Raw genomic sequence first — 23,620 nt, forward strand, 5'->3', positions numbered from 1 at the left:
AACCCTAAATTCTTTTTAAGAACAATAACACCGGCTTGACCGCCTAGCCTAGTTGTTATTGTTGTTCATTTTTATGAATAAGAATACTTGAGAGAGAGTTTCTCTTTTGTTTGCTATATTCATATTCTCGGCTTTATGACCCTATGAATGAGCATGATGGATAGTTTAGTCCTAATCGTTCTTCTGCTGAGATAGCTAAAACAGAGTGTTCCATTGAAGTATTGTTTCAATGTCCAAAGAATTTGATACTCTTCAACAGTTTCATCATCAAGGAGGCATCTGGATTTTGAAGAAAACTATTAATATTTGTCTCTGTTACACATATTCACAGAGAACTGGCCCACGGGTCCTAAATAGGGCAACATAAGGAAGCCCAAAATATCATGACAAGCCCATCATAAGAGGCCCAAATCCCTTACAAAAGACTGGCCTATCCACAGTCTAGGTAATCTCGAGGATCCACATCCGGGACTAGCATGGTCGGGAATGCCTGACATATCTATCTGCAAGTAACGGACGTGCATTAATCATTCAATCAGTTATGCACTATTCACGGGCACAAACTTATGACTTATGGCTCGAACAGTTACGCACCGGTCAAGGGATATGCCTTAAACCTATAGAGCGGTAACAAATCACTCGTAGTGGCTAGGGGACAAAATTGTTAATGCCTCCACCCGCTACGCCCGGAATCTAGATCCTTCGCTCGGTCATCATCATCACATCCACAAGTCTACCTATAAAAGGACCAGAGCACCAAGAAGATAGGTACTTGATTCATTCTCGCTAGACACTCTACAGAACTCAAAAAGAAGCTAACTTTAATATCGGAGGAAGATCCGCCAGAAACATCACGGGCATATTCTCTTAACCCTATTCTTGTCTTGCATGTTAGAGGAGAAGCAACATACGACATTACAACTCTGCCCTTGGGCTCACCAAACCGAAAATTGTTTTAACAGTCTCTTTTATCTTAAGAATGAAGAAAAGGTTGAGAAATTTTCAGTATTTTTTGTGATTGCACAACTACTAATTTTTGAGAATTGCTATTTTGTCCCAACTCCTATCTTTTTTTCATCTAACTTTTTGAAAAATCAAATATTAAATCTTTATGACGCACACCTTCACCTACGTGGGTCTTTTTGAATAATAAACTTAATTTAATAACATTAATTTGAGTCTTTTCATTTTATGTTCCTTTATGTTAGTTACTGACTTGAAGAGGTTGTTATGTCGTTTAATTTTTAAAGAGTTATTTTACATAAGAATTACATAAAGACATTATATTTAAATTGCCATAGTTATGCACATGTGCCTCTAACATGTGAGATACATGTTTTCTTTAACATTCTTAATAGTCATTTATTAATTTTTTTACTAACCTAAGAACCCAATCATTGATTTTTGAGGAACTCAATATATTAGATGACGCTTGACATTTATTATAGTAGGTTGAAAGAAAACTATTGTGTAGTTTATTTGAATAGAAAAGTAAAAAGTAGTTTAATTCCTTAAATTTAATGAAAATGTAAGAAAAGCTGCCGCTAATTAGTGCTATTAAAACGACAATTTCTCAGTATGAAGATTAGGTTTGGATGAAAGAGTTTTATGATATTACTAGTGATAATGGATGGAGTGAGCAATGATGTTTACTTCTTCTTGATGAATGAAAAAACAAAAATCTTTCCTGCCCTAGCTTGTTCCTATTTTGATTAATTAAGTAAAGTACGGTAGGTTGTAATTAGAGGTAATCCAAGCTGCCTCCCTCATGCGCGGCAAATTAATGGGGGTAAAAAAGAGATGGCCGACCAACGGAATCCAAAACTCACAAACTGGAACAAACTAAAAAGCAATATTCCAAAGTAGACCTCCCACTTAATTAATGTCGGTGGATGTTTGGGACAGCATGAGGGTTTCGTTTCCTTGTCGCATGTTAGAGCATTTTTATTCGTTGAATTTGTGTTGAATGACATTATTGTGATTTGCGAGGAGGAGTCCAACACAACTGGGCACTGGCCGACCAACGGAATCCAAAACTCACAAACCAATGACCAGAGGTTAAATAGTTGGTCTCCACATGCAAAATGAACAATTATTTACTCATTGTTTTTAGAGTAAATTTAGTCGATAAGATAACCTCTCTATTATATGTCTACATATATTATAAGCAAGAAGATGCTGATCAATATTCGGTGGAAAATTAGGTGAGGATTATATATTATAATCAAGAAGATGCTTTTGTTGACTAGTGAGACTCGTGAGTCGTGATGTTATTATTATAAGCAAGAAGATGCTGATATTACTTTTATCAAATTAATTTATATATGTTTCCAGTATGATCACAATATGTCCACTTCTTCCTTGTTAAACCAAAACACAACTTCCTATCTGATTTTGCTATTCTCCTGTTTGTAATCGCCTTCCTTCATTTCCTTTTTGATTTTCGAAGAAGAAAACATGGCTGAGATTGCATCCATTTTTCTCTCTCCCTTCCTACAAGCGTTTTTCGACAAAATGGCATCTGGTGGGTTTGTTGACTTCTTTCGGAAGCAAAAACTCTCCGGTGAACTCTTGAAGAAGTTGGAGACAACATACCTAACTGTCAATGCAGTGCTTGAAGACGCGGAGGAATTGCAAGTTACAAAGCCTGCTGTGAGAAGGTGGCTTGATGAGCTGAAAGATGCAGTCTACGATGCAGAGCACGTCTTGGATGAGATTGCTACTCAAGCCTTGCAAAGCGAGTTGGACGCTGAATTTCAAACCACTGCAAGTAAGGTACAAAAGTCCATCTTTGCTTTTCGTAATTCTTTTGTTGAAGAAATAAAGCCAATGATACAAAAGATAGTTGGAAGGCTAGAATCTCTAGCAGGGCAAAAGGAAAAAATAGGTCTAACAGAAGGTGGTGGAGGGAAATTATCTGAAATATTTCCCACGTCTTCTTTGGTTGACGAATCTGATATTTGTGGTAGAAATGACGAAAAGGATGCAATAATTAACTTGTTGCTCTCAAACGAGGCACGTGGCAATGAGATGAGTGTGATTGCTATAGTGGGCATGGGAGGGATTGGCAAAACCACTCTTGCTCAGCTTCTATACAATGACAAAAGGGTGAAGGAGTACTTTGACCTTGATGCATGGGTTTATGTTTCCAAAGAAGTTGACGTGATCAAGGTAACAAAAAAAATTATGGATGGGTTATCCTTGTCAACCAAATATACTAAGAGTCTAAACCAACTCCAACTTAAACTCAAGGAGAAATTGATGGCGAAGAAATTTTTAATAGTTTTAGATGATGTTTGGAATGAGATTTGTGTTGATTGGGAGGAATTAAGTAAACCTTTAAAATTTGGGGCACAAGGTAGTAAGGTTATCGTAACGACACGTGATCACAAAGTTGCATTAGTTATGCGTGCTAGTTCAACTCATCCTCTAAAGAAGTTACGAGAAGAAGATTGTAGGTCATTATTTACAAAACATGCTTTCTATGATGGTAACCCTAATGCACATCCACAACTAGAAGAATTAGGTAGACAAATTGTTGAAAAATGTGATGGCCTTCCTTTAGCAATAAAAGCAATTGGAGATCTCTTGAGGTATAAATTGGACGTTGATGAATGGAATAAGATATTGAAGAGTGACTTATGGGATTCGCCAATTGATAGGACGAAAATTCTTCCTGCTCTAAAATTAAGCTACAAGTATCTCCCATCACATCTAAAGCGATGCTTTGCTTATTGTTCAATATTTCCAAAGGATTATATTTTCAAAAAAAACAAGTTAGTCTTATTATGGATGGCAGAAGGTTTCCTACATGAATCTAAAAATATGACAATGGAAGAAGTTGGTGATAATTACTTCTCTGCTCTCGTATCAAGATCATTATTCCAACAATCAAGTGGCAATAAATCACTTTTCACGATGCATGATCTTGTGAACGATTTAGCAACATTTGTGTCTGGAAAATTCAATGTAAGGATGGAGGGTCATTATTCTGGAGAAAATGCGAACAAGGTTCGTCATTTGTCATATATTAGAGAAGAATTTGATGGCTTTAAGAAGTTTGAGGCTCTTTATAAGACTAAGTTGTGCACTTTCTTGCCAATAGACTTGTCTCAGAGTTACTTTTCCTACTTAACAAAAAAGGTACCACATGAGTTATTGCCTATGCTAAAGTGCTTACGTGTGCTCTCTCTGTCTCATTATGGCAATATGACTGAATTGCCAGATTCAATTGGCAAACTTATATACCTGCGTTACTTGGATCTCTCTTCTACTAGTGTTCAAAAATTGCCTGATTCCATATGTAAGTTGTGCAATTTACAAACATTGATTTTGTCACAATGTAAAATGCTTATTGCATTGCCAAGCGATATGTGGAAACTCATTAGTTTACGTCATCTTGATATTACGGATACTAGAATAACAGAGATGCCAATACAATTGGGTAGATTAAAATGCCTACAGACGTTGACTGAATTTATCGTTGGCAAAGGGAGTGGGTCGTGCATTGAAGAGTTGGGAAAACTTACAAATCTTCGGGGATCGCTTTCTATATTAAAGCTCCAAAATGTTGAATCTTCTATTGATGCTCTAGATGCAAGCTTGAGGAATAAAAAGTACCTCGAAGAGCTGGTATTAAAATGGGAACGTGATGATAATTTTTCAGAAAGTCAGAAAATTGTACTTGATAGTCTCCGACCCCATACAAACTTGAAAAGCCTCGCTATCAAATACTATTGTGGTAGAAGTCTTTCAGATTGGATAGGGCTTCCTTCATTCTCTAAACTAGCGTATCTTCATCTACAAGACTGTTATTATTGCAGTAGCTTGCCATCCCTTGGACAGTTACCCTCTTTGCAGAACCTCTCTATTGTTGGGTTTAATGAAGTTGTTAGAGTGGGTTCAGAGTTTTGTGGCAGCGGCGGTTCTTCTTCAGTTAACTCATTTGGTGCCTTGAAAGTTCTAAAATTCGAGGATATGGCAAAGTGGGAGGAATGGGTTTTTTTTGGTGCTGAAAATGGAGGTGTTGCTTTTTCTCAACTAGAAGAGCTTTATATCAAGCATTGCCCAAAGTTAAAAGGAGGATTGCCCGTCCATCTTCCTTCTTTAACCAAACTTCAGATTTCTTATTGTCGGGGGCTGGTGGCTCCACTCCCAAAGACTCCTGCTATTTGTGAAATGCAACTAAGCAATTGTAATGAGATACAGTTTAAGGAATTGCCAACCGGAATGCAAATGCTCAAAATTGAAGGATTTTCCCAACGAGAGGGAATAATAGACTCCAATTGCTGTCTTCAAGTGTTAGAAATCTGTGCTCGTTCATTTAATTCCCTTTTTAAGGATGGCCTTCCCTCTACATTAGAAACCCTCCACATAACGAGCTGTTTCCCACCTGTGTCGATAGACTCCAACAGCTGTCTTCAAAACTTATCAATCGCTTGCTGTGATTCACTTGGTAGTTTTCCCTCTACATTGAAAACCCTTGACCTTTACAGTTCTTCCCTGGAGCTCGAGTTCCCAAGGCACCTGCACTATTCATCCCTTGAAACATTGTCGTTGACCAATTGTTTTACTCTCGATTCCTTTCCATTAGATTTATTCCCAAAGCTTTATCAACTCAATTTGTGGAGGTGTGACAGTCTGAAATCTCTTACGGTTCCAGAAAATTATGAACATGATTTAGTCACCTTGAAGATTAATAGTTGCAATCGTTTTGTGTCATTTCCAAACGGAGGATTGCGTGCCCCCAGCCTTACATCGCTTTCGATCATAGATTGTTGGAGGCTGAGATCGCTTCCTGAGAAAATGGGCACACTCCTTCCGTCTCTTGAGGTGTTGCTTGTAAGTCAATGTCCAGAAATTGAGTCTCTTCCTGAAGGGGGCTTGCCTTCCAATCTGAATTCAATTGAGATCGATCGTTGTGACAAACTCATTGCGAGTTGGATGGGATGGGGTTTGCAGAACCTCCCCATTCTTAAAAGTTTGTCAATGGGTGGAACAAGACATGACGATGTGGAGTCCTTCCTAGGGGCACGGTTGCTCCCCACCACTCTCACCTATCTTTCCATTGACGACTTTCCAAATTTGACATCTTTCAAGGAGTTTCAACACCTTCGTGCTCTTCAAGTCCTGAAGATTTTTAACTGTCCTAAGCTCAAGCACATGCCAGACAAGGAGTTACCTGCCTCTCTTTCTATTCTAGAAATCTTCGACTGTCCTTTGTTGACAAAAAAATGGCAAGGTAAAAGAAAAGGAAAAGAATGGCGCAAGATTGCTCACGTCGCACTGAAATGGATTGATAACCGTTTGATTATTGAATAAGCCAAAGTCGAACAGCAAGGGTCCCCAGTTTCGATACATTTCAGCATTTGCAGCTATCTAGGTACACCACTTTTCAACCACCTAATTTACTAATTATAATTTAACCTCTTTATTTTTGGTTTGGTTAATTGCTATCTTTGATAAAAACAGGATGCTCTGTCCACTTGTTAATTCTTCATTTACTTCACTATTCCGGACATAAGCAGTTGAGTCATGTAACAACCCAGAATGATCGAGAACTCCATTGAGAATTGGTATATTCTCATGATTTGTCTTTCTATAAATCTTGATTCTACCGTCAATTCTCACTTCCTTGTTTATAGGGTCACTTTTTATTCTCAATAACCAGTGTCATATGCTTGGGATCAAATCATGTAAACAAACAGAGCATGCAGACTTGTAGTTGCACTGTAAATTGTTCTATTTGTTTTTTTTTTAGATTTTAGCTTTTTCTTAGAATAGAAAGGCCGAGACAAGTTATTCTGCATATTTGTTTGATTTACTAAGGTGTCCTGTAGTTGATTTTTAGTGTACACTTCTCGGTTTGCTCTGTTTGTTTGTTCTTTTGTTTGCTAATACATAATGAAACACTTAAAAATTCAGTATTTCTAAATCTGATTTGAAGCATTAACCGAGTACTTCCTTTTTCCATCCCTTAATAACTTCAAAGCCACAATCTTTCCCCTAAACTTTGAATTACCATTCAATACCTTTTCTCCTGCAAGCTGCTACCTTTTCTTGTGGGTACTGTACATTTGATCATTGTTAAGGTGGCTGACTTGTTTTTTGGGTAACAAAATGGCAGGCTTCCTGATATCTAGCTGGCATTGAACCAATTGGAAGCTGGTGTTGTTTCTGATACCTTCAATTATCAAAATGTTGAGATGAGAAACCGAAGCTAGACTTAGATGGTGACATTATCTGTTGACTAAGAGGCGTGGGTAAGTTTTCAATGGTGGTTCTTTTCTTTATCATTAGTATACATACATATATAAGAGTATCGGTTATATGGTGCGGATGTGTTTTTTAGGCAAATGCAAAGGATTTGAAGTGGGTATTTAGCGTTATTTTAGAAGATCCATTAGCTTGTTCTGCGAATAATTGCATGTGTGTGCTTATTTTTATGTTGGTTGTAGGTAGTTATGCCTTTGTTTTTGGAGCTGCATATGGGCAGTGCACATAAGCATTTACTGGAGTATATATATTTAGCTGGAGAATGGGATCACTCTCCATAATGTCATGAATGTGTATGTGTAAAGGCTTCGTTGGAACGCTGAAAGAGTTTGTCTGAAATTCTGTGGTTGTTCCTCTCTAACAAAATCTACCATCCGTCTGAATTGCAGAGGTTTCTTTTGAATCATGCATGTTTGATATGTTATAAAGTTCATCAACGTAAGTTTTTTTTTTTCAAAGAAAATGTGACGTTTTGACTGTTTTAATGAATTACAGGACATCTTCCTAAAACTGACAATGGGAATTTGATGCCGCCATGTAAATCATGTGTGGAGTGCTTAAAAGAGTGTCAAGTTAGTCTCGCTCAATAGCTGATGCTAGTGAAGGGTATGCATTCTTAGAGTTTATTTCCTGCTATTGTGGTTATGTGTTTTGTCGCCTGATTTTCTGGCATTGCTGGGTAGAATGTGTTTATAACTGGCCAAAGTTTGTCAGTTATCTTGAACTGTAAAGTTTGTTACGACCATAATTTGTTACATTTTTTCACATATTGAATTAACATAATATTTACTAGTAACATGTACTATACCATTGGTAGACAAATTCATGAAATGAAGCTACTGGTTAGCATTTATAGCAGATACACATACATAGGAAAGATGGAGTTCAAACATTATCTATAGGCCCATCATGGAGTTGAGGTTGTATTTGGCACAAGTGGTTTAAGTGTAGAGTGGTGATGAGATAGGTGTTAGGTTCAAATGGATTATGGTGTGTCTAAGGATTTCATAAATTTGGGCAAGGTACATGAATTGCTTCTCTCTCAAATTGCAGCACTAGTTTTTTGAACTTTACCTTCAATATGATTCTAAAACTCAGAATTGGATTATATTGTTGACTCAAAACAGATTTGATTGCACTTTGCTTGATGAAACGAGGAACATAGAGATAAGTTAGAATGGCTAAGCTGTTGTGTTCATCGTATTGAGTTTTTGCCCTGCTTTTCAATATGGAATACTTATAATTCTGTAACATGTTTTTATAATGCTTAATTTGAAGTTGTATGTTGTCATGAGTGGAACGAAAATGAAATTTATTTTCTTTTTCTCAGTTGACATACAAAGTTTGCTTCATGCAAAATCTTATTATTTGCAGTATGTTCACAATTACACTGACTACCATGGAACATATGAATGTGTAGGGTGCAAATACATGAATGTGTAGTGCGTAACATGTAAAATAGGCTTCTCTTCTTTCTTTCTTTTTTTCAGCAAAACAAATTGTGTATAGTAGTGTGTGGAGTGCAGTTCCACTTGTTCTTACACGAGTCATTTGGCATGAAACAAATAATTGGACTATCATCGGTATTGACCTCGATCAGGACATCCTAAAGACTGTGTTTTTACAACTTTTGTATGATTAGATGACTGTTCTATAGAGCTCTAGTGCCTTTTTTATTTCCTGATTTTCTTTCCCTTATAGATTTTAGATTGTAAATTTAGGTGGAATTTGTGTACACCTTCTAATTACTTGATTTTTTCTATATTCTTTTATAGAATATCCTTAATTTATTATTAAAATTTGTTTTATTTCAGGAGGATTCTTAATAAGAATGTGAAGTGCATCTAAAGTAACAAGTTGCTGCGTTTATATTTTTGCTGACATATCTTCCAAGTGAAACACCGGGGCCACGGCTAAAGTGCAGAGAAGTAGAACTTATGGACTTGAGAGGAGACGGAATTGGAAAGCTTCAGGAATGGTGTAGGGTCTATGACAAGAAATAAGTTGTATTAGCTTTCCACTTTAGTTTCTTTCTTTATTGGGGGGGGGGGGGGGGGGCAGTTACCTACATGTTTACACCTAACGAAGGTTCTCTCCATAAATTGTTTATATTCCCCGTCAAAAGTTTGTAAATTGTCTACTTGTGAAATTATGGTCTGTGCTCCATTTGTCAAGATGGAGGGGATCTTTTGTGCTGTGATGGATGTGCATGGGCTTTTTCACATAGGTTAGTTTTTTTCTTTTTTGAAGAAGTTGTGTATTGCATGATTGGAAAGATAAACTTTTCTGTTGAGAACCGTCGCCATTGATGCCTCATGAGTCCCACTCATTTTTGACACATTAGCAAAACGCCAACATACACTCTATGGGGGACGCGTGTGGTCAAAAGGTTAACACCCATAAATAGAGAAAAGAAAGGGAGGAGAAGGGGCTTCGTCTTGACTGGATATTTCTTCTCCCTCTCTCAGGCTCTCTTTCTCTCAAATGGTCTCTGGGGAAGCTCATTCTTGAGAGAATAAGAGACCATTATTTTCACATTCTTTCTTATTCCAAAGAACATGCATGCTGACTTAAGCATCGGAGTGTCTTCGGCTCCGGCCGAGGACCCTCTTACGCCTTCTCTGTTTTGCAGGCACTCTATTCTCACATTGGGGACCCCATTTCAGCTCAGCTGTACAATGACTGTTGAGGTAGTTTGTTCCAACCCAAAAATTGCAATCAGCAGGTGAAGTATTAAGCAGGTGCACTATTAAGCAATCAAATTTTAACAATTGGGCTAGGCTCATTAACTTCCAACTCATTGATATTTGGGAGACTAGAAAGAATTCAAATGTCGAAACTTGTTAGGATATTGTTAACTTATTGCCATATGAACTGTTTATCTATTTATCTCTTTGTCCTGTCGTCTATACATACACAAAAACTTATTGCCTTTATGTGTATATTGTGTTTTGGATTGCAAATATATGTCTCATAACTTATTTTTTGCTTTATCTTTTTAACAAAATAAATTTTGTGAAACCATTAGGATTATAGTATAGATCTAATATAAAAAAAAAAAAAAACCAGCTCTATGCTCTTCAATTTATTGTAACTGTTCTTGTGAAGGAGCAATATTTCTTGTTCTTTTAATTGATCATTGTTTAGTGGACACAATTTGGGTTAATTGTGTCATTCAGCTTGCTTCAGTTTGCTTGAGTTGCATTTATGTTGTTTATTATTTGGGCCAATTGCAGTGTGCTCCTCTAAATATCGCTAGAATGTCTTCCAAAAGAAAAATATGTAAGCATAATGTTAATGTTGTGGCAGCTGAAAGGGATGCCGGACTTGATCCTGAAGAACAGAAAACTAAGCAATGCATTCTTACTGTCAAAACTCCAGATTTTGACTTTAGTGGATGTGTATTATGTGAGTTCTATAATCATTATTCTTGCCATCAATAGTTTCTATACCATAGATGCTTCATTATTTACTTCTGCCCTTAACTTTTTTCTATATGAAAAAGAAAAAAAAAAATGTTGCTATGCATAATGCACTAAGACCAAATGGTCGCTGTACCTAATGATTGTATGCCGTCTCATATATCTAAGATGATGCAGCCAATCAGTTCTGTCAGCTGAAATGTTCCATAATATTTGGGAAGGAAGTGGTAGAGCTCCCTCTAGTAGCAACAAATACTAATTATCAAGGATAGGTACTTTTCATCTATTGATGGGATATATATATATATATTTTCCCTTTTTTTGGATGGTGGAACCTATTCTAAATTGATGAATGCTGTTGGTGTAGGATTACCTTCAGTTCTTGTTTACTTGCATTCAGAACCATGTGATATGAGTGGCTGATGAAGCTGAATCATTATGGACAAAATTTTGATTTTATTAAACCAAAATGAGGTACTTGTTTTTTCCACTTTCTATTTGTTTCTTGGGTGCGCAAAGAAGTTGAGATTAATATGTACATTTTTTTTTTTGCATTACCATATGGTGATCTTCCGAGGAACAACAGTGCTCGAAGTCAGTCTTTGCATACTGAATTATTGGTGCTCAGGTGTTGAGAGTACCACAAAAATTTTGTGAAAATGGAGAAGTGATGCAGCCCAACTTGCAAATGGGGCCTTATGGAGGATCTTGATTCTTGAGTAAAGCGAGAAGGCTTCTGTGTTAAGGATAAACATGAGTTGCATGAGCTTCATGCTAATACCCAAAAGGACCCTCAGCTCCAGCATGAAAATTCAGCAAAAGCATTCGCTAAAGATCTCCAGATTTCTTGCTGACTTGCTCCTCCACATCAGCTCACAACAGTAACACAGAACAGCAGCCTCTTCTCCTTGAATCATGTTGCAAACTCAAGCTCCTTTATTCACGGCCTGAATTACTTCTGACAAGCCTCTCATCTCAGTACACTATCAGCTGCTCTGTGCCTCATCACAGCCCACCTTCGGTCCTCTCAATTTCTACTTTTGTGTTGCTGTGTATTAATCTCCATTTTACTCACTCCCATTGGGGGTTTTTCTCTTCAAAGGAGTTATGTTTTGAATTTGTCGCTGGAGCATGTGGACTTGCACCAATGAGCTCTAACTCAAATGGTAGGGGGTAAGGTCGTGAATTCATGTCCCTCTAGTTCGCGGACTTGCATTGTAAATACCCCATTTTCTTGAGTTTTAACATTTTGTTAGAATAGGAAGACGGACAATTGAATGATTGATCTCATACACCCAGTTATTCAGCATACATGTTTGATGACTAGCATGTTATTTGATCAATACTTCAGTTGATTTTTGTTGCACAACTTCTGGGCTTGTTCCTTATTTTTCTATGGTTGCTCATACATATTCAAATCATTCTAACTTCAATCTTGCCTAACCTGATTTGAAGCATAAACCTACTACTTCCTTTTTTGAAATTATGAATATAGCTATGGTAATATTACTTGTAAAGATCTGTTAGTTGGATCTAGGAGGCTGATGAAGCCTAATCTAATATTTTTAATGCATGGTTTTATTTGCATCAAAAAAATTTTCTAAGTGATTTGAAACTAGGATAGCAATTGCGTTGAATATTTTATTGGAATCTGCATTAGCACTACCATAAACTTGTATTGATGCACTATTGTGCCAGGATGTGTGAAAAGCACTATGCATAAACTATTGATATCATCCGATGCACATGTGTGTAGATCTTATGTTTCAATTTACCATGCATGTGTTGTTATTTCTTAGTTGATTCAGATGTTTAGCTATTTTTTGATGCATAGGTACTAAAAGTTCAATGGAGACCTATGGACCTTATGAAAGTATTGTGCCAAATTGACATCATGGGCATTTTGGTTTCTTTTTTTTTTTGTTGGAATTGTAGGTTCTGAATTACCATTCAGTACCTAATCTCGTGAAAGCTGCTACATGGGAAAAGGTAATCAATGGCAGCAGAGGATTTTATTGTGGCTATTGTATGATTGTGTTAAGGTAGATGAGTTGATTATAGTAACGGAATGGGAGGATGTCTAATTACAGCCAGCACTAAACCAATTGCAAGCTAGTACTAGTTCTGATACCTTCAATTATTAAACTGTTGAGACGAGAAATGGAAGATGCATTTGGATGGTGACATTATCTGTTGACTTGCTGGTATGTTATCAATGGTGTTCCCTTTTCTTTTTTATTTTTATTTTTTTATCGTTAATACACATCCAAATAAATGAATATCTGATGTAATGGATTTCCAGTGTGTTTTTAGCAGATCATCTGGACTGCAATACAAACTGTAGTTGTGTCATTATGCCAATCTCTTCATCAATTTAGAACACTAGAAGCAGCTTCCTTAAATCTCATTCCCTTTCCTAAATGTAGGGCAAACTCATAGAAAACCACCTGCAACAGACTCCCTTCGTGTTTCTTAAACCAAGAGATCACCAATGGAACTAAAAGTGCTACCTTAAATCTAGGGTAGCACTTTTACTTCCTTGAACATTATTTTAATATAAAAAAGCTTTCTCTTTCCTCTCTCTTTTTCCTCTACCATTATTTGAAAGAATATTTAAATGCTTTCTCTTTCCTCTCACTTTCCCCTATCATTTGTTTGAAAGGATATTTAAGGAATATTTGAATGGTATTGGAAAGGAAAATGGAAGCTATTATAGAGTTTACTTGAATATAGAAGTATAAAGTAGTTTGGTTCCTTAAATTTAAGGAAAATATAAAGGAAGTTACTGCTACTACTCTAAACAAGTTATCTTCAAAAAGGCAGGTTAATTGTGCCAGACTCAACTGGTTTAAGGGTAATTGATACATATAGTCACAAAGTTTGATTAACTTAACATTCTACAAGGTCAATCTTGATTTTGCCATTTGAGTTCACTAGCCTGACTGGTTTTGCAGTCTTGGTAAGAGATTGGCCTCTGGGCAAAATGGAGTGTGAGCTATTTACATATCCCAAAATAAATAAATAAATCTTAGATTCACATTATTGGAATGGTCTATAAGCTGAATTACACTTAGACAAGGATACTTTTTTTTTTTTTTTTTTGTCTTTATTTTGTTCAAGTTTCTTTTTTCCTCTTTGCCAGGTTTATGCGCAAAACTTAGTCACCGAAGACAGTTTGGTCAGTCAATTGGCAAAATGGATTGATACATCTTAGGCAAGCTCTCTTGTCAACCGTGTTATTGTGGGCTCAAAACAATTTCAATGAGAATCCATTTGATTTGAGCAGAGTCTTGATCACCCAGCATTTGAGGTTGGTGTCCCAATGTGCTTTCATTGTTGGTGATTACAAGTGCATTTCTGCAAATAAAATGGCTGGTGCTTTTAGTTATTTTTCACATTGGCAGTGCATCTCTTGGTAAAGCATGTGGGATCGACTCTTTAAGATGAGCCCAGTTCAAATATCAACCTTGAAGAGCTTCATTTTATTCTATAAGGATATGACCTTTAGACCTGATCTTGGCTTCTGTGCTGTGGCATAGAAACTCACAAGCCAAACAAAACTTATGTATGTGTTGATCATGAATTTATTGGATATAGTACAATCTATTTATACTTCTTTTTAACCATGAAGTTATTGGATTTGATGGAAAAGGCTATTGTCTTTGCCTAGGCCATTGGAAAAAGTGATTCAATGCATCATTATGTAAGCTTGTAGAGAAATATACTGAAATTTTAACTAGTTGAGGATCTTCACAGCAGTAATGGAATCTCTTACACTTTTGGGCTCTGATGAGTTGTCACCTTAACTTTTGATGTTAAGGGAACATATTACACGCTCTAGAGAACCTGGCATGTGCTTTTGGTAATATCTTTGATGTACTGTCACAACATGGAGATTTTGATTGTTGGTGATGGATCTAAGATCCTTGTTTTTTTTCTTATCGTTTCTACATTTATCGGGCAAACAAGCAAAGATTTGATGTTACTTTAAATTGCTTGGTCATAGTAAAAATGTCAACTGTGAAAAGAAAGAAGTGAATCATGCCTAATGAGTTGTTCTGTTTGACTACTGAGAGAACATGTAGGTGACGAATTGATGATATGAAAGAGTTTGAATTATAATTGAAGTAAAATAGTTACAATCATTTTATGAACTACTTGTTTGTTATGATCCTATGAATCAGCATCATGAATAGTTCTGTTCTAATTTCCTCTTTCTCTGTTTTTCTCTGACATTCCTGGGGTTGTTGAAGCTGAGCTACAGCCTGTGGTTTCTGCCCAGACATTTGGTCGTGGTCCGGGTGGGGCTGGTGGAAATAGGAGGTAACAATATTGTAGCTCTTTTCCAGGCACTGAATTCTTTTTGGTGTCAATTTTAGTTTTTCTTATAAATGGGTGTTTATGTTTCATGGTTATATGACAATATGTAAGACTAAGGGGTGAGGACTTTTTCTGTTATTTTTTGCAGTTCTGTTGCCACCAGAATTATTTTTCTGTTTATTGGATCTGCAATTGTTAACAATACTCGTGCACCAGAAATTGCCAAAAGGGAAGTGGTTCTGTTGCATAGATTGTAACAGAATTCATTGTGCTTTGGAGAATTTGGTATTTTGCAGAGAACAAAAGCTTCCATAATCACTTTCAGTCCTTGTTTACTTGCATTCAGAACCATGTGCTGCCAATGGCTGATGAAGCTGAATCAACATGGACAGAATTTGGTTTATTCGACCAAGATGAGGTACATGTTTTTCCCACGCGCTTTTTGGGGTTTTGGAGATCAAAGAACTTGAGATTAATATGTACTTTTTTTTCTTTTTTTTTTTTGTGTTGCAGCTTAATAAGTAGAAGAAACATTACCACAACAGTGCTGCAAGTCAATCTCTGCATGTTGAATTATTGGTGCTTGCAAATGGCCTCATGGTGGATCTTAAGTGAAGGAGGAAGGCTTCTGGAGTGGAAATTTTCGATTCTGCAAGAGACAAATCTTGTGTGGTGTTTGCTTCACCTTGGGACGAACAATAATGTAGCTAAGCATAGGATAGATGCTTCTGTGCGACCCTCGTGCGCCATTAGCTCGAGCGAAGTTGCGATATTTTTTAATAAAGACTACTTTTGTAACTTTACTTTCAATGTTGAGTCCTAAATTCTATTTAAGCACAATAATGCCAGCTTCACCATCTATTTGTTATTGTTGTTCAGTTTGATGAATAAGAATACTTGAGAGAGAGTTTCTCTTTTGTTTCCTATATTCATATTCTTGGCTTTATAAAAGGGTTGTTTCATCATCAAGGAGGCATCTGGATTAATATTTGTCTCTTTTATCTTAAAAATGAAGAAAAGGTTGAGCACTTCTTTTCTTGGAGGCAGTGTGCTTTGATCTCTAAGTATGGTTCTGTTTATTTATAACATATGTTTCTCTCATTTTTATGTACGTGGTTAAGTGACAACATGAAAAAATTTGTAGATTTTATAATCAATTCAAGGCACAACCAACGCCTTAACAAGTCTTTGCCTGCTTTAAACAAATTAATAACAAAATTTGCATTGATTGGAGATTTTCTATCCCCTATAAGCAAACGGGGTTGTAGTGATTGATGTATGTAAGTGTTTCAAATCATTTGGGTGGATGGGGTCAAATTATTTGGTGTTGGCTCCACATAGGTCCTACAATTGATGTCCAAAATCAATTGTTACTTAGTTTTCTAAATAGGCATGATTCTGTTAGCAAGGTATCTGTGGACCAGGTCCACCCAAAGTCTGGAAAGGAATTTCGAAATTTGACAAGAAATAGGTTGTCTTAGCTTTCCACTTTAGCTTCTTTCTTAATGTAATTCAAATTTGACAAGAATATTCCATAGCGAATTCTTCGTTTGTCTTTCATATATTCCTATTATAGGGTTTCTAGAAGAGTTGTTTGATTTAGTGTTCGCACTTCGCAGATTCAGCTTCTCACACGCCATGCTGAAGCCTACTGACTAGGGCCTCATCCAGACATCCTTCAATGCCGTTTGGATGAATTAGTGCTGCAACAACATTTTTACTTCAAAAATTCACGCCACCTCATTCTCTAACACATCAAAATTTCTTATTTTACTCTGCACAGCTTTTACCAACCAAGCATGCACACTAGAAAGCAATTTTTAAAATTGTAATCTCAAATGAACCCTTAAGCATTAAAGATTAAGTTAATATTTTATTTCGTGTTATATTCACAGCAATAGATGGAATAATCATTTAATTAATATCCTTAATTATAAGGACTTCAATAATTTTATACTTTTACGCGTAAAATCACCCAAAAACTCAAAACACAACATGTTAGAATTGCTTGCATATAACATTAAATATATAATTGGTTTCCACTTGCACATTAATTAATGCACAATTATTTACTCTTTTTTTTTTTAAAAAAAAAAAACATTTTGTTGTAGAATACGAGTACAAACAAAGACGTAGAGCATGCATTCAGAGTGTCGCAAACACGATTTGCGATTGTACGTCAACTTGCACGGATGTTCAAAGTCCCAGACCTCAAAGGCATTATGAAAGCATGCATAATTCTCCATAACATAATTGTTGAAGATGAACGAGATCATCAAAACACGTTAGACTTCAATTATGAACAACTCAATGAAAATCCTCTTGAACCAATGTTACATTTTTCACTCTTTTTTTATTATATTATACTTATATGAAAAAGAAAGAAATAATAAACAACTAAAAAGTAATATGAAAAAACAATAAAATATTTCTCTAGTATGTTACAATGAATAGCAAAAAGTTACTATTCACGGTAGCATTTTATACATTTTACCTAGTTTTCTAGCTAATCTTAAGGAGAAAAAGTAACTATTATGAAACTTTTATCTAATCTATTGGAGATGCTCTTATGCTACATTTTCAAATCATAGGCGATCTTTTTTTTAAAAAAATGCATAATTTTTAAAACTAAACTATAATTTTAAAAATTAAACTGCGATTTTGTCAAACGTTTAATGGGATAGTTTAATGGGGTTTTTTAAAAACTACGTTATCAAATCATTAATTTTTAATCACACTTTTTTAAATTAGAAATTCAAATGAATCCATAGTAGGAAAATATATTTAAGATGCGGTATGCTAGGTACAAAAAAATAATAATAATAATAATAATAATTGAAAGTAGAGAGAATGGTGGTTGTGCTTATCAAATTAGGTGAATATTGTTCATGCTTCCTAAAATTTTCACCAAATTGAAGAACCAGAATTAAAAAGGAAAGAGTTTTCCTCCAAATCGGATCGGATGAACTTTCTTCAATTCAGTTTATAAAAATAGTATGTGTTTTTTTTTTTAATAACATATGAGATGCACGAGTTTTTAATATTATTTATTCCCTATTATTAAAAAAATATATGCATCTCACATGTTCAAATGATACATATCATTTTTATAGATTAAGTTGGAAGAAGTTCATTCAACCAAATTTGGAGGAAACTCTGTTGAATTAAAAAATAGACATTTTTTTTTTCAGCAGAATAAAAAAATGATTATTTTTTTAAAAAAAAAAAAAAGGAGAGAAAGTAGAGAGTCGTGTGAGTGCTCTACTTGTGAGCCCGGCCGGCGTCTCTAGATTTTTGCAACCACGGGATTTCTTCTCTTTGCAGCTCTTCTTGGATAATTCTGTGGAGAAGGGGGGAAGAGATTGGACACCCTCCGCCCTCCGGCTCCGGTGCTCAAATTCCAGCTGTTAAGAGTCCTTTTTGTCGCCTTCCATTTTATTTTCGTAGCACCTGCTGACACATCTCTCTCTCTCTCTCTCTCTCTCTCTCTCTCTCTCTGTCTTGCACACTTCCTTCTCTCGGCCAAGCCACGGCGACTGACAGGTACGTTACTGCCTTTTCAACATATTTATGCTATAAACTAAATGGATTTGTTAATATTCAATTATTGCTCTTTTGTCCACTTCTGTGTGTCTGTCTGGCTCGACAACTACATTTATGTTTCTGTATACGGAAAAACAAAGAAGAAGAAAAAAAACAAAAGAAGAAATTTCTTGGATGAAACCCATTTTATGAAGATTGGGATGTGCAAATCAATGAGAAGAAGCATTTTGTTGCTTGTTTTGTTGTCGTTTTTGTTGTTGCTGTTTACAGTCCCCAATGTGTATGATTTGCGTGACCCATTATCTGGAGTTTCGAGCAGCTTCAGTTCCACCCCTCTCTTCTTCAGATTCAATCTTACATTGAACACCCACCACCACTTCCTTCATTCTTTTCAAGCCCGTCTCACCAGGTGGTCTATTTCTTGTCTTTGGTCTACTTGTTTGATTGAAGTTGGTGCATTATGGTAATCCCCAATGATAAAAAACAACAACAAAGACATAAGCGAGTTGCAATCCGGCATTGAATAAACTTGGCTTGTATAAATTTCTTCTTTCAAAAATACCCCACCATGTGTTTGTGTGTGTGCTGTACTGACATAATATCAGTCCTCTGATCAATAGCTAAACATCTGCTGAACACTTATGCAGGAAATTTGTTATATCTGCAGAGACAGAATCTGTAAATTCATTTCCTAAGAGTTTAAATATGAGAAACGATTGTTACATTGAAGGACCATTAATAGAGGAGTTCACATTTCCTGCAAATTCTGCTCCCTTCAACAGCTGTCATGCTTCTACAATTGTTGAGGTTATGCAGGACAAAAGCATTTGCATTTTTATTTTTTACTTAGTACTTTGTAATGTTTGCTTCATTGAAGGAAATGGACTAGATTGTAGTAGTTTCTTTGTGGTTTTTGTAGGTCAAGAAAGATATCTTTTTGGTTGCGTATTTTGGGGGTGCGTTAGAGGGAGCACCTGATGTAAAAATTTGGTTGCAGCGCTACGAGGTAACTACATATTAGTGTAGCAGCTCATGAACAACGTATTTCTTAAATCGGTTCCTTTGTGAACTTATAGGAGGATGGGATGTAAAATTTCTGCTCATCTAAGTATGCTCATTATTACCCAAGTTGAAACTATAATTTGTAGTTTCTGGAATGATAGAATGGTGGCATATGCTGCTTGTGAGTTTTGATTTGTCTTCTACTTCTTGTCTCTCAGCCTAGCTTTGAACTTTTAAACAGGGGTTGCTTTTTCTCAAGCCAAGCCGATCAAAAACAAGGAGGTTTGGTTTGTCTTTCAAATTCATTTCCAGGTTTACAACCCCCTTTTTTTTTTTCTGTTAAAACAAACAATGGAAAAACCCTTAATTCCAAAAATCCAATATCCGCTGTATGTTGAACCAAAACCTCCACCTTCACAAGAAGAAGCATCACAAGCCCACAAGGCACTAGTACAAATGATTGCTTAAGCTAGCATTTATTGGAAGATATTTTCGACTCAACATACTCCTCAACTCTGTGTTTATGCTATCTTTAAATGTTTTTTAAACATATGAATACTTTCAAATGAGTTCATCAATTCATTTCAATTTCCTTGAGTAACATATTATTTTTAACTTTCTTGGCATATTCCTCTTTGGATATTTAGATGGTTGCCTAACTCAATGAGTGGAAATTTTCTGGGCAGAATGGTTGTTGGCAGTCACCCATTGTTGTTGATGAACAACCAGATGTTCCTATGTGGAACCCGGTGTTATTTAAACTTCCATCAGGCGAGCTGCTGCTCTTCTATAAAATAGGTCAAGAGGTTCAAAAGTAATGCAACTTTCTGACTAAATTATAATGCTATTTTCTTCTCTCCTTGATAGATTCCTAGCAGAATCCAATTAATAAATGTTCATTCACTAATATTTGCTTTTATCTATAAATCCCTTTTCTATTCTAATTAAATAATGTTCTTTTCTGTAATATGTTTTAGGTTAACCTGTTATGATGTTCTCATGTACCTTATTTGCAACTATGTTGATTTAATGGCTGGAATTTAGTATACTTACAACTTCGTAGTCTTGAAATTTTGGAATACATGCCAATTTTTCTTCTCTTTTAGGAGCAAGGTCCACAAATGGTTGAGGAGTTGCATTTCAATTATAAAAGTATGTCAATAGTAATAGTGTCTGAGTTTAACATTCTGTTTTCGGTTATCAATATATGTTCTATGTTGTTATTGCACTCTTTGATTTACTTAGCACTCTTCAGAAATGTGAACTTAATTAACTACTCACACTTTTCATATTTTAGATTTATTTTGATACCTTTGCTAATTTTTGGCTTAATGAATTTCAGATGGAGCGGATGCATAAAGCGTTCATATGATAAAGGTATTACTTGGACAGAAAGAGAACAACTTCCTCCTGGTATATTAGGTCCAATAAAGAATAAGGTATAACTTGAATTTGTTATAATGTATATTCATATAAGTCATATAGTCTGGGACTACTCATTTACTCAAAAGCTGCTTTTGCCATATGTACTGCTTGCTTTCCTTAGCCTATCTTGCTGGAAAATGGGCTCTTGCTCTGTGGATCCTCTGTTGAAAGTTGGAATTCTTGGGGGGCATGGATGGAGGTTGTAGCAACAACTCAACTACATTGAACATCTGAAGTGCTTTGATGTTTGGAAAGGGTTGATATGCTTTTTGTTTCCCATGGAACAGATTACAGCAGATTCCGGTCGATCATGGAGAAAGTATGGCCCAATCTATGTACAAAATGAATCTCTCAGTGTTATTCAACCAGTTCCTTATCAGACTGCAAAAGGGACCTTGCGCGTTTTACTGCGATCCTTTGATAATATTGGTAAAGTTTGTATGTCGGAATCCCGTGATGGTGGGAAGAACTGGGATGATGCAAAACCTACTGAACTCCCCAATCCAAACTCAGGTTAATGGCTAAATTATGTTTCTTGCATCAAATGAGTGGGTAGGTGAACATCTAATTTTAATGAATGTATTTACCTGGACTTTAGAAATTGATTCCATCTTGGTTTTGATGGCTTTTGAAAGTATTTGATCAATTGGGTAATTAGTAACATTCCGTTCATTGTTTTATAAACAATTTTGGTGTCACTTTTTGTTTAATTTCAGAGGACCTTAATTCGAGGCATTATTTGACCGTTTCTCTTCTTTCCATTTCATGTTGTGTCTGATTTTAACTTCAAATTTCAATTTACCAGGTATTGATGGGGTTAAATTGAGAGATGGGCGTTTCTTACTTGCTTATAATACAATCTCAAGGGGTGTGCTTAAAGTTGCACTCTCTGCGGATGATGGTGACTCATGGCATGATGTTTTGACATTGGAGGAGAATTTGGCAATGGAATTCTCATATCCTGCTGTTATCCAGGCTAGTGATGGGTCTGTGCACATCACCTACACATATAATAGGACACAGATTAAGGTAACCGCTTAATTTCTTTTTAACGATAAATTATTTGTAAATGCTCTTTTCCATTACTTAAACGGTCAACCATCTTTTGTTCTGGTGATATTCTTCATGTCATTGCGAACATTGCTTTGCAGGACATTTAATAATCTCTTCTAGTCTTTTCTCTTTTGGCAGCATGTAGTCCTTAAATGAAGCTGATGCAATGTCACATGGGCAAACAGAACTAGAAGGTCAACTTCTCTCAAAATGAATTATGCAGCTTAATGAATTGGTGGTTTACAATTACATCAGAGATGCCACAGGTTCTGAGATACATGCTTAAAATATATACAATACACTGGCTTGTAATATATGATTTATATGAACCATTTCTCAATTCAATCTGTCGGTATCTTTCACGCCTCCTGTTGTTTTTTTTTTTTTTGGGGGGGGGGGGGGGGGGGGACCTTGCATGAATATATATATACTCCAAAGCATACAACTACACACTGTCAAGTAATTCAAGGTTGTGACCAAGTGAGACTGGTTAGGTTAGATGTGGTATATCCGTGCACCCAGGTTTGACCATTTGCTCAGCAATGTCTTATGGGCCTACTTGTCTTTGGTACTTTGGTGCACAAAATGCTCCAAATAATCAAAAATTAAAATCTGTTAAAAAGTGTAAGATAAATAAAATATATTAAAAAAAAAAAATTAGAAGAAGAGGAGAAAGAGGGGGCAGTTCATTTAATTAGTTATATTGGAGAGGTATTTTTATCTTTTCACTTTTTAAGGGGATAAAAATACCCTTCCAATATAACTAAACGGATATTATTTGGTTCAAATGAACTGGAGATGATTGATTTTAATTTGAGAAAAAGGGAGTAGTTGAGAAAACTGAAAAGAAAAAGAGTGTGGCAACTGCCAACAAATAATTATGGGTTTGGAATTACAAATATTTTCCATATAATTGTCAAACAAGTTGCTGTTTGTTTTCAATAACAAGTCCAGCACAAGAATAATACCCGTTATTTCAAAACGGTTTCATTAATGAAAGTGGTTAGAGATTTGTTTTACTTATTAAAAGTCTTTGTGTGGCACTAATCAAATCAAAGTGGTTAGAGATTTGTTTGGCTAATTAATAGTCTTTCACAACAGTTTCTTTAATCAAAGTAGTTAGAGATCTGTTTTTCCAATTAATAGTGTGAATATTGGGGGAGTAATCTTTTTTCTTTTTTCTTTTTTTTTGGTTCCCCCACCCCCCATCTTTCCAAAAAGGCATGTTCATATATAAAATAAATAAATAAACAGCCTAAAATTGAAAGCCCAAACAGGGAACAGCCCAAAAAATTCTGGTTTTATCCCTGGCCGAAGTGAGTGGAAGGGAAGAGTCTTGAAGCTTGGATCTTGATTATTTTATTTTGAGTTAATTGTGAAGAAAAGTACTTTAGGTAGTGAAGATTTATATATATATAAGTTGTGCTAATCTATTTTTTATCTCATAAACTCCTATAATCCCACTTCGGTGGGCCAATATAAGGAAAATATATATATATATATATATATATATATATATATATATATATATATATATATTAAATTGCGAAAAATCAATTATTAAGAATACTTATTAAAAC

General features: G+C 35.6%; 2 protein-coding genes and 1 non-coding gene across 22 annotated transcripts; all 3 read left to right on the plus strand.

Moving 5' to 3' along the window:
• The first annotated feature begins 2,457 nt into the window (after window positions 1–2,457).
• On the plus strand, window positions 2,458–9,309 carry LOC132190975 (putative disease resistance RPP13-like protein 1). 4 transcript variants are annotated; one of them, XM_088510476.1, is made up of 6 exons: window positions 2,458–6,382; window positions 6,472–6,575; window positions 7,127–7,262; window positions 7,458–7,666; window positions 7,771–7,881; window positions 9,090–9,309. In XM_088510476.1, exon 1 carries the CDS (start codon window positions 2,458–2,460, stop codon window positions 6,319–6,321), a length of 3,864 nt encoding a protein of 1,287 aa, XP_088366602.1. In that variant the 3' UTR covers window positions 6,322–6,382; window positions 6,472–6,575; window positions 7,127–7,262; window positions 7,458–7,666; window positions 7,771–7,881; window positions 9,090–9,309. The 4 variants fall into 4 exon arrangements, with proteins under 4 accessions (XP_088366602.1, XP_088366601.1, XP_088366603.1 ...); XM_088510475.1 differs by lacking the exon at window positions 7,458–7,666; XM_088510477.1 differs by lacking the exons at window positions 7,458–7,666; window positions 7,771–7,881.
• A 27-nt stretch (window positions 9,310–9,336) lies between these two features.
• On the plus strand, window positions 9,337–15,943 carry LOC132189656 (uncharacterized). 16 transcript variants are annotated; one of them, XR_015909110.1, is made up of 11 exons: window positions 9,337–10,016; window positions 10,585–10,683; window positions 10,875–10,969; window positions 11,065–11,171; window positions 11,284–11,870; window positions 12,532–12,901; window positions 13,840–14,007; window positions 14,102–14,262; window positions 14,951–15,020; window positions 15,166–15,435; window positions 15,531–15,943. It is a non-coding gene; the product is annotated as an uncharacterized LOC132189656 (transcript). The 16 variants fall into 16 exon arrangements; XR_015909113.1 differs by having other exon boundaries at window positions 14,962–15,020; XR_015909111.1 differs by having other exon boundaries at window positions 12,532–12,686; window positions 12,788–12,901; window positions 14,102–15,020.
• Window positions 15,944–18,604: 2,661 nt separating this feature from the next.
• LOC132190426 (BNR/Asp-box repeat family protein) lies at window positions 18,605–22,387 on the plus strand. Of its 2 annotated transcripts, none has more exons than XM_059605416.2 (9): window positions 18,605–18,969; window positions 19,208–19,367; window positions 19,480–19,566; window positions 20,249–20,376; window positions 20,905–21,001; window positions 21,109–21,186; window positions 21,275–21,500; window positions 21,793–22,016; window positions 22,161–22,387. In XM_059605416.2, the coding sequence occupies exons 1-9, from the start codon at window positions 18,749–18,751 to the stop codon at window positions 22,194–22,196; spliced, it is 1,257 nt and encodes a 418-aa protein (XP_059461399.2). In that variant the 5' UTR covers window positions 18,605–18,748; the 3' UTR covers window positions 22,197–22,387. The 2 variants fall into 2 exon arrangements, with proteins under 2 accessions (XP_059461399.2, XP_059461400.2); XM_059605417.2 differs by having other exon boundaries at window positions 18,609–18,969; window positions 22,179–22,387.
• The last annotated feature ends 1,233 nt before the right edge of the window (window positions 22,388–23,620 follow it).

The sequence above is a fragment of the Corylus avellana genome, chromosome 9, assembly GCF_965113065.1.
Source record: "Corylus avellana chromosome 9, dhCorAvel1.hap1.2, whole genome shotgun sequence".
Taxonomy (NCBI): Eukaryota; Viridiplantae; Streptophyta; class Magnoliopsida; order Fagales; family Betulaceae; genus Corylus; species Corylus avellana.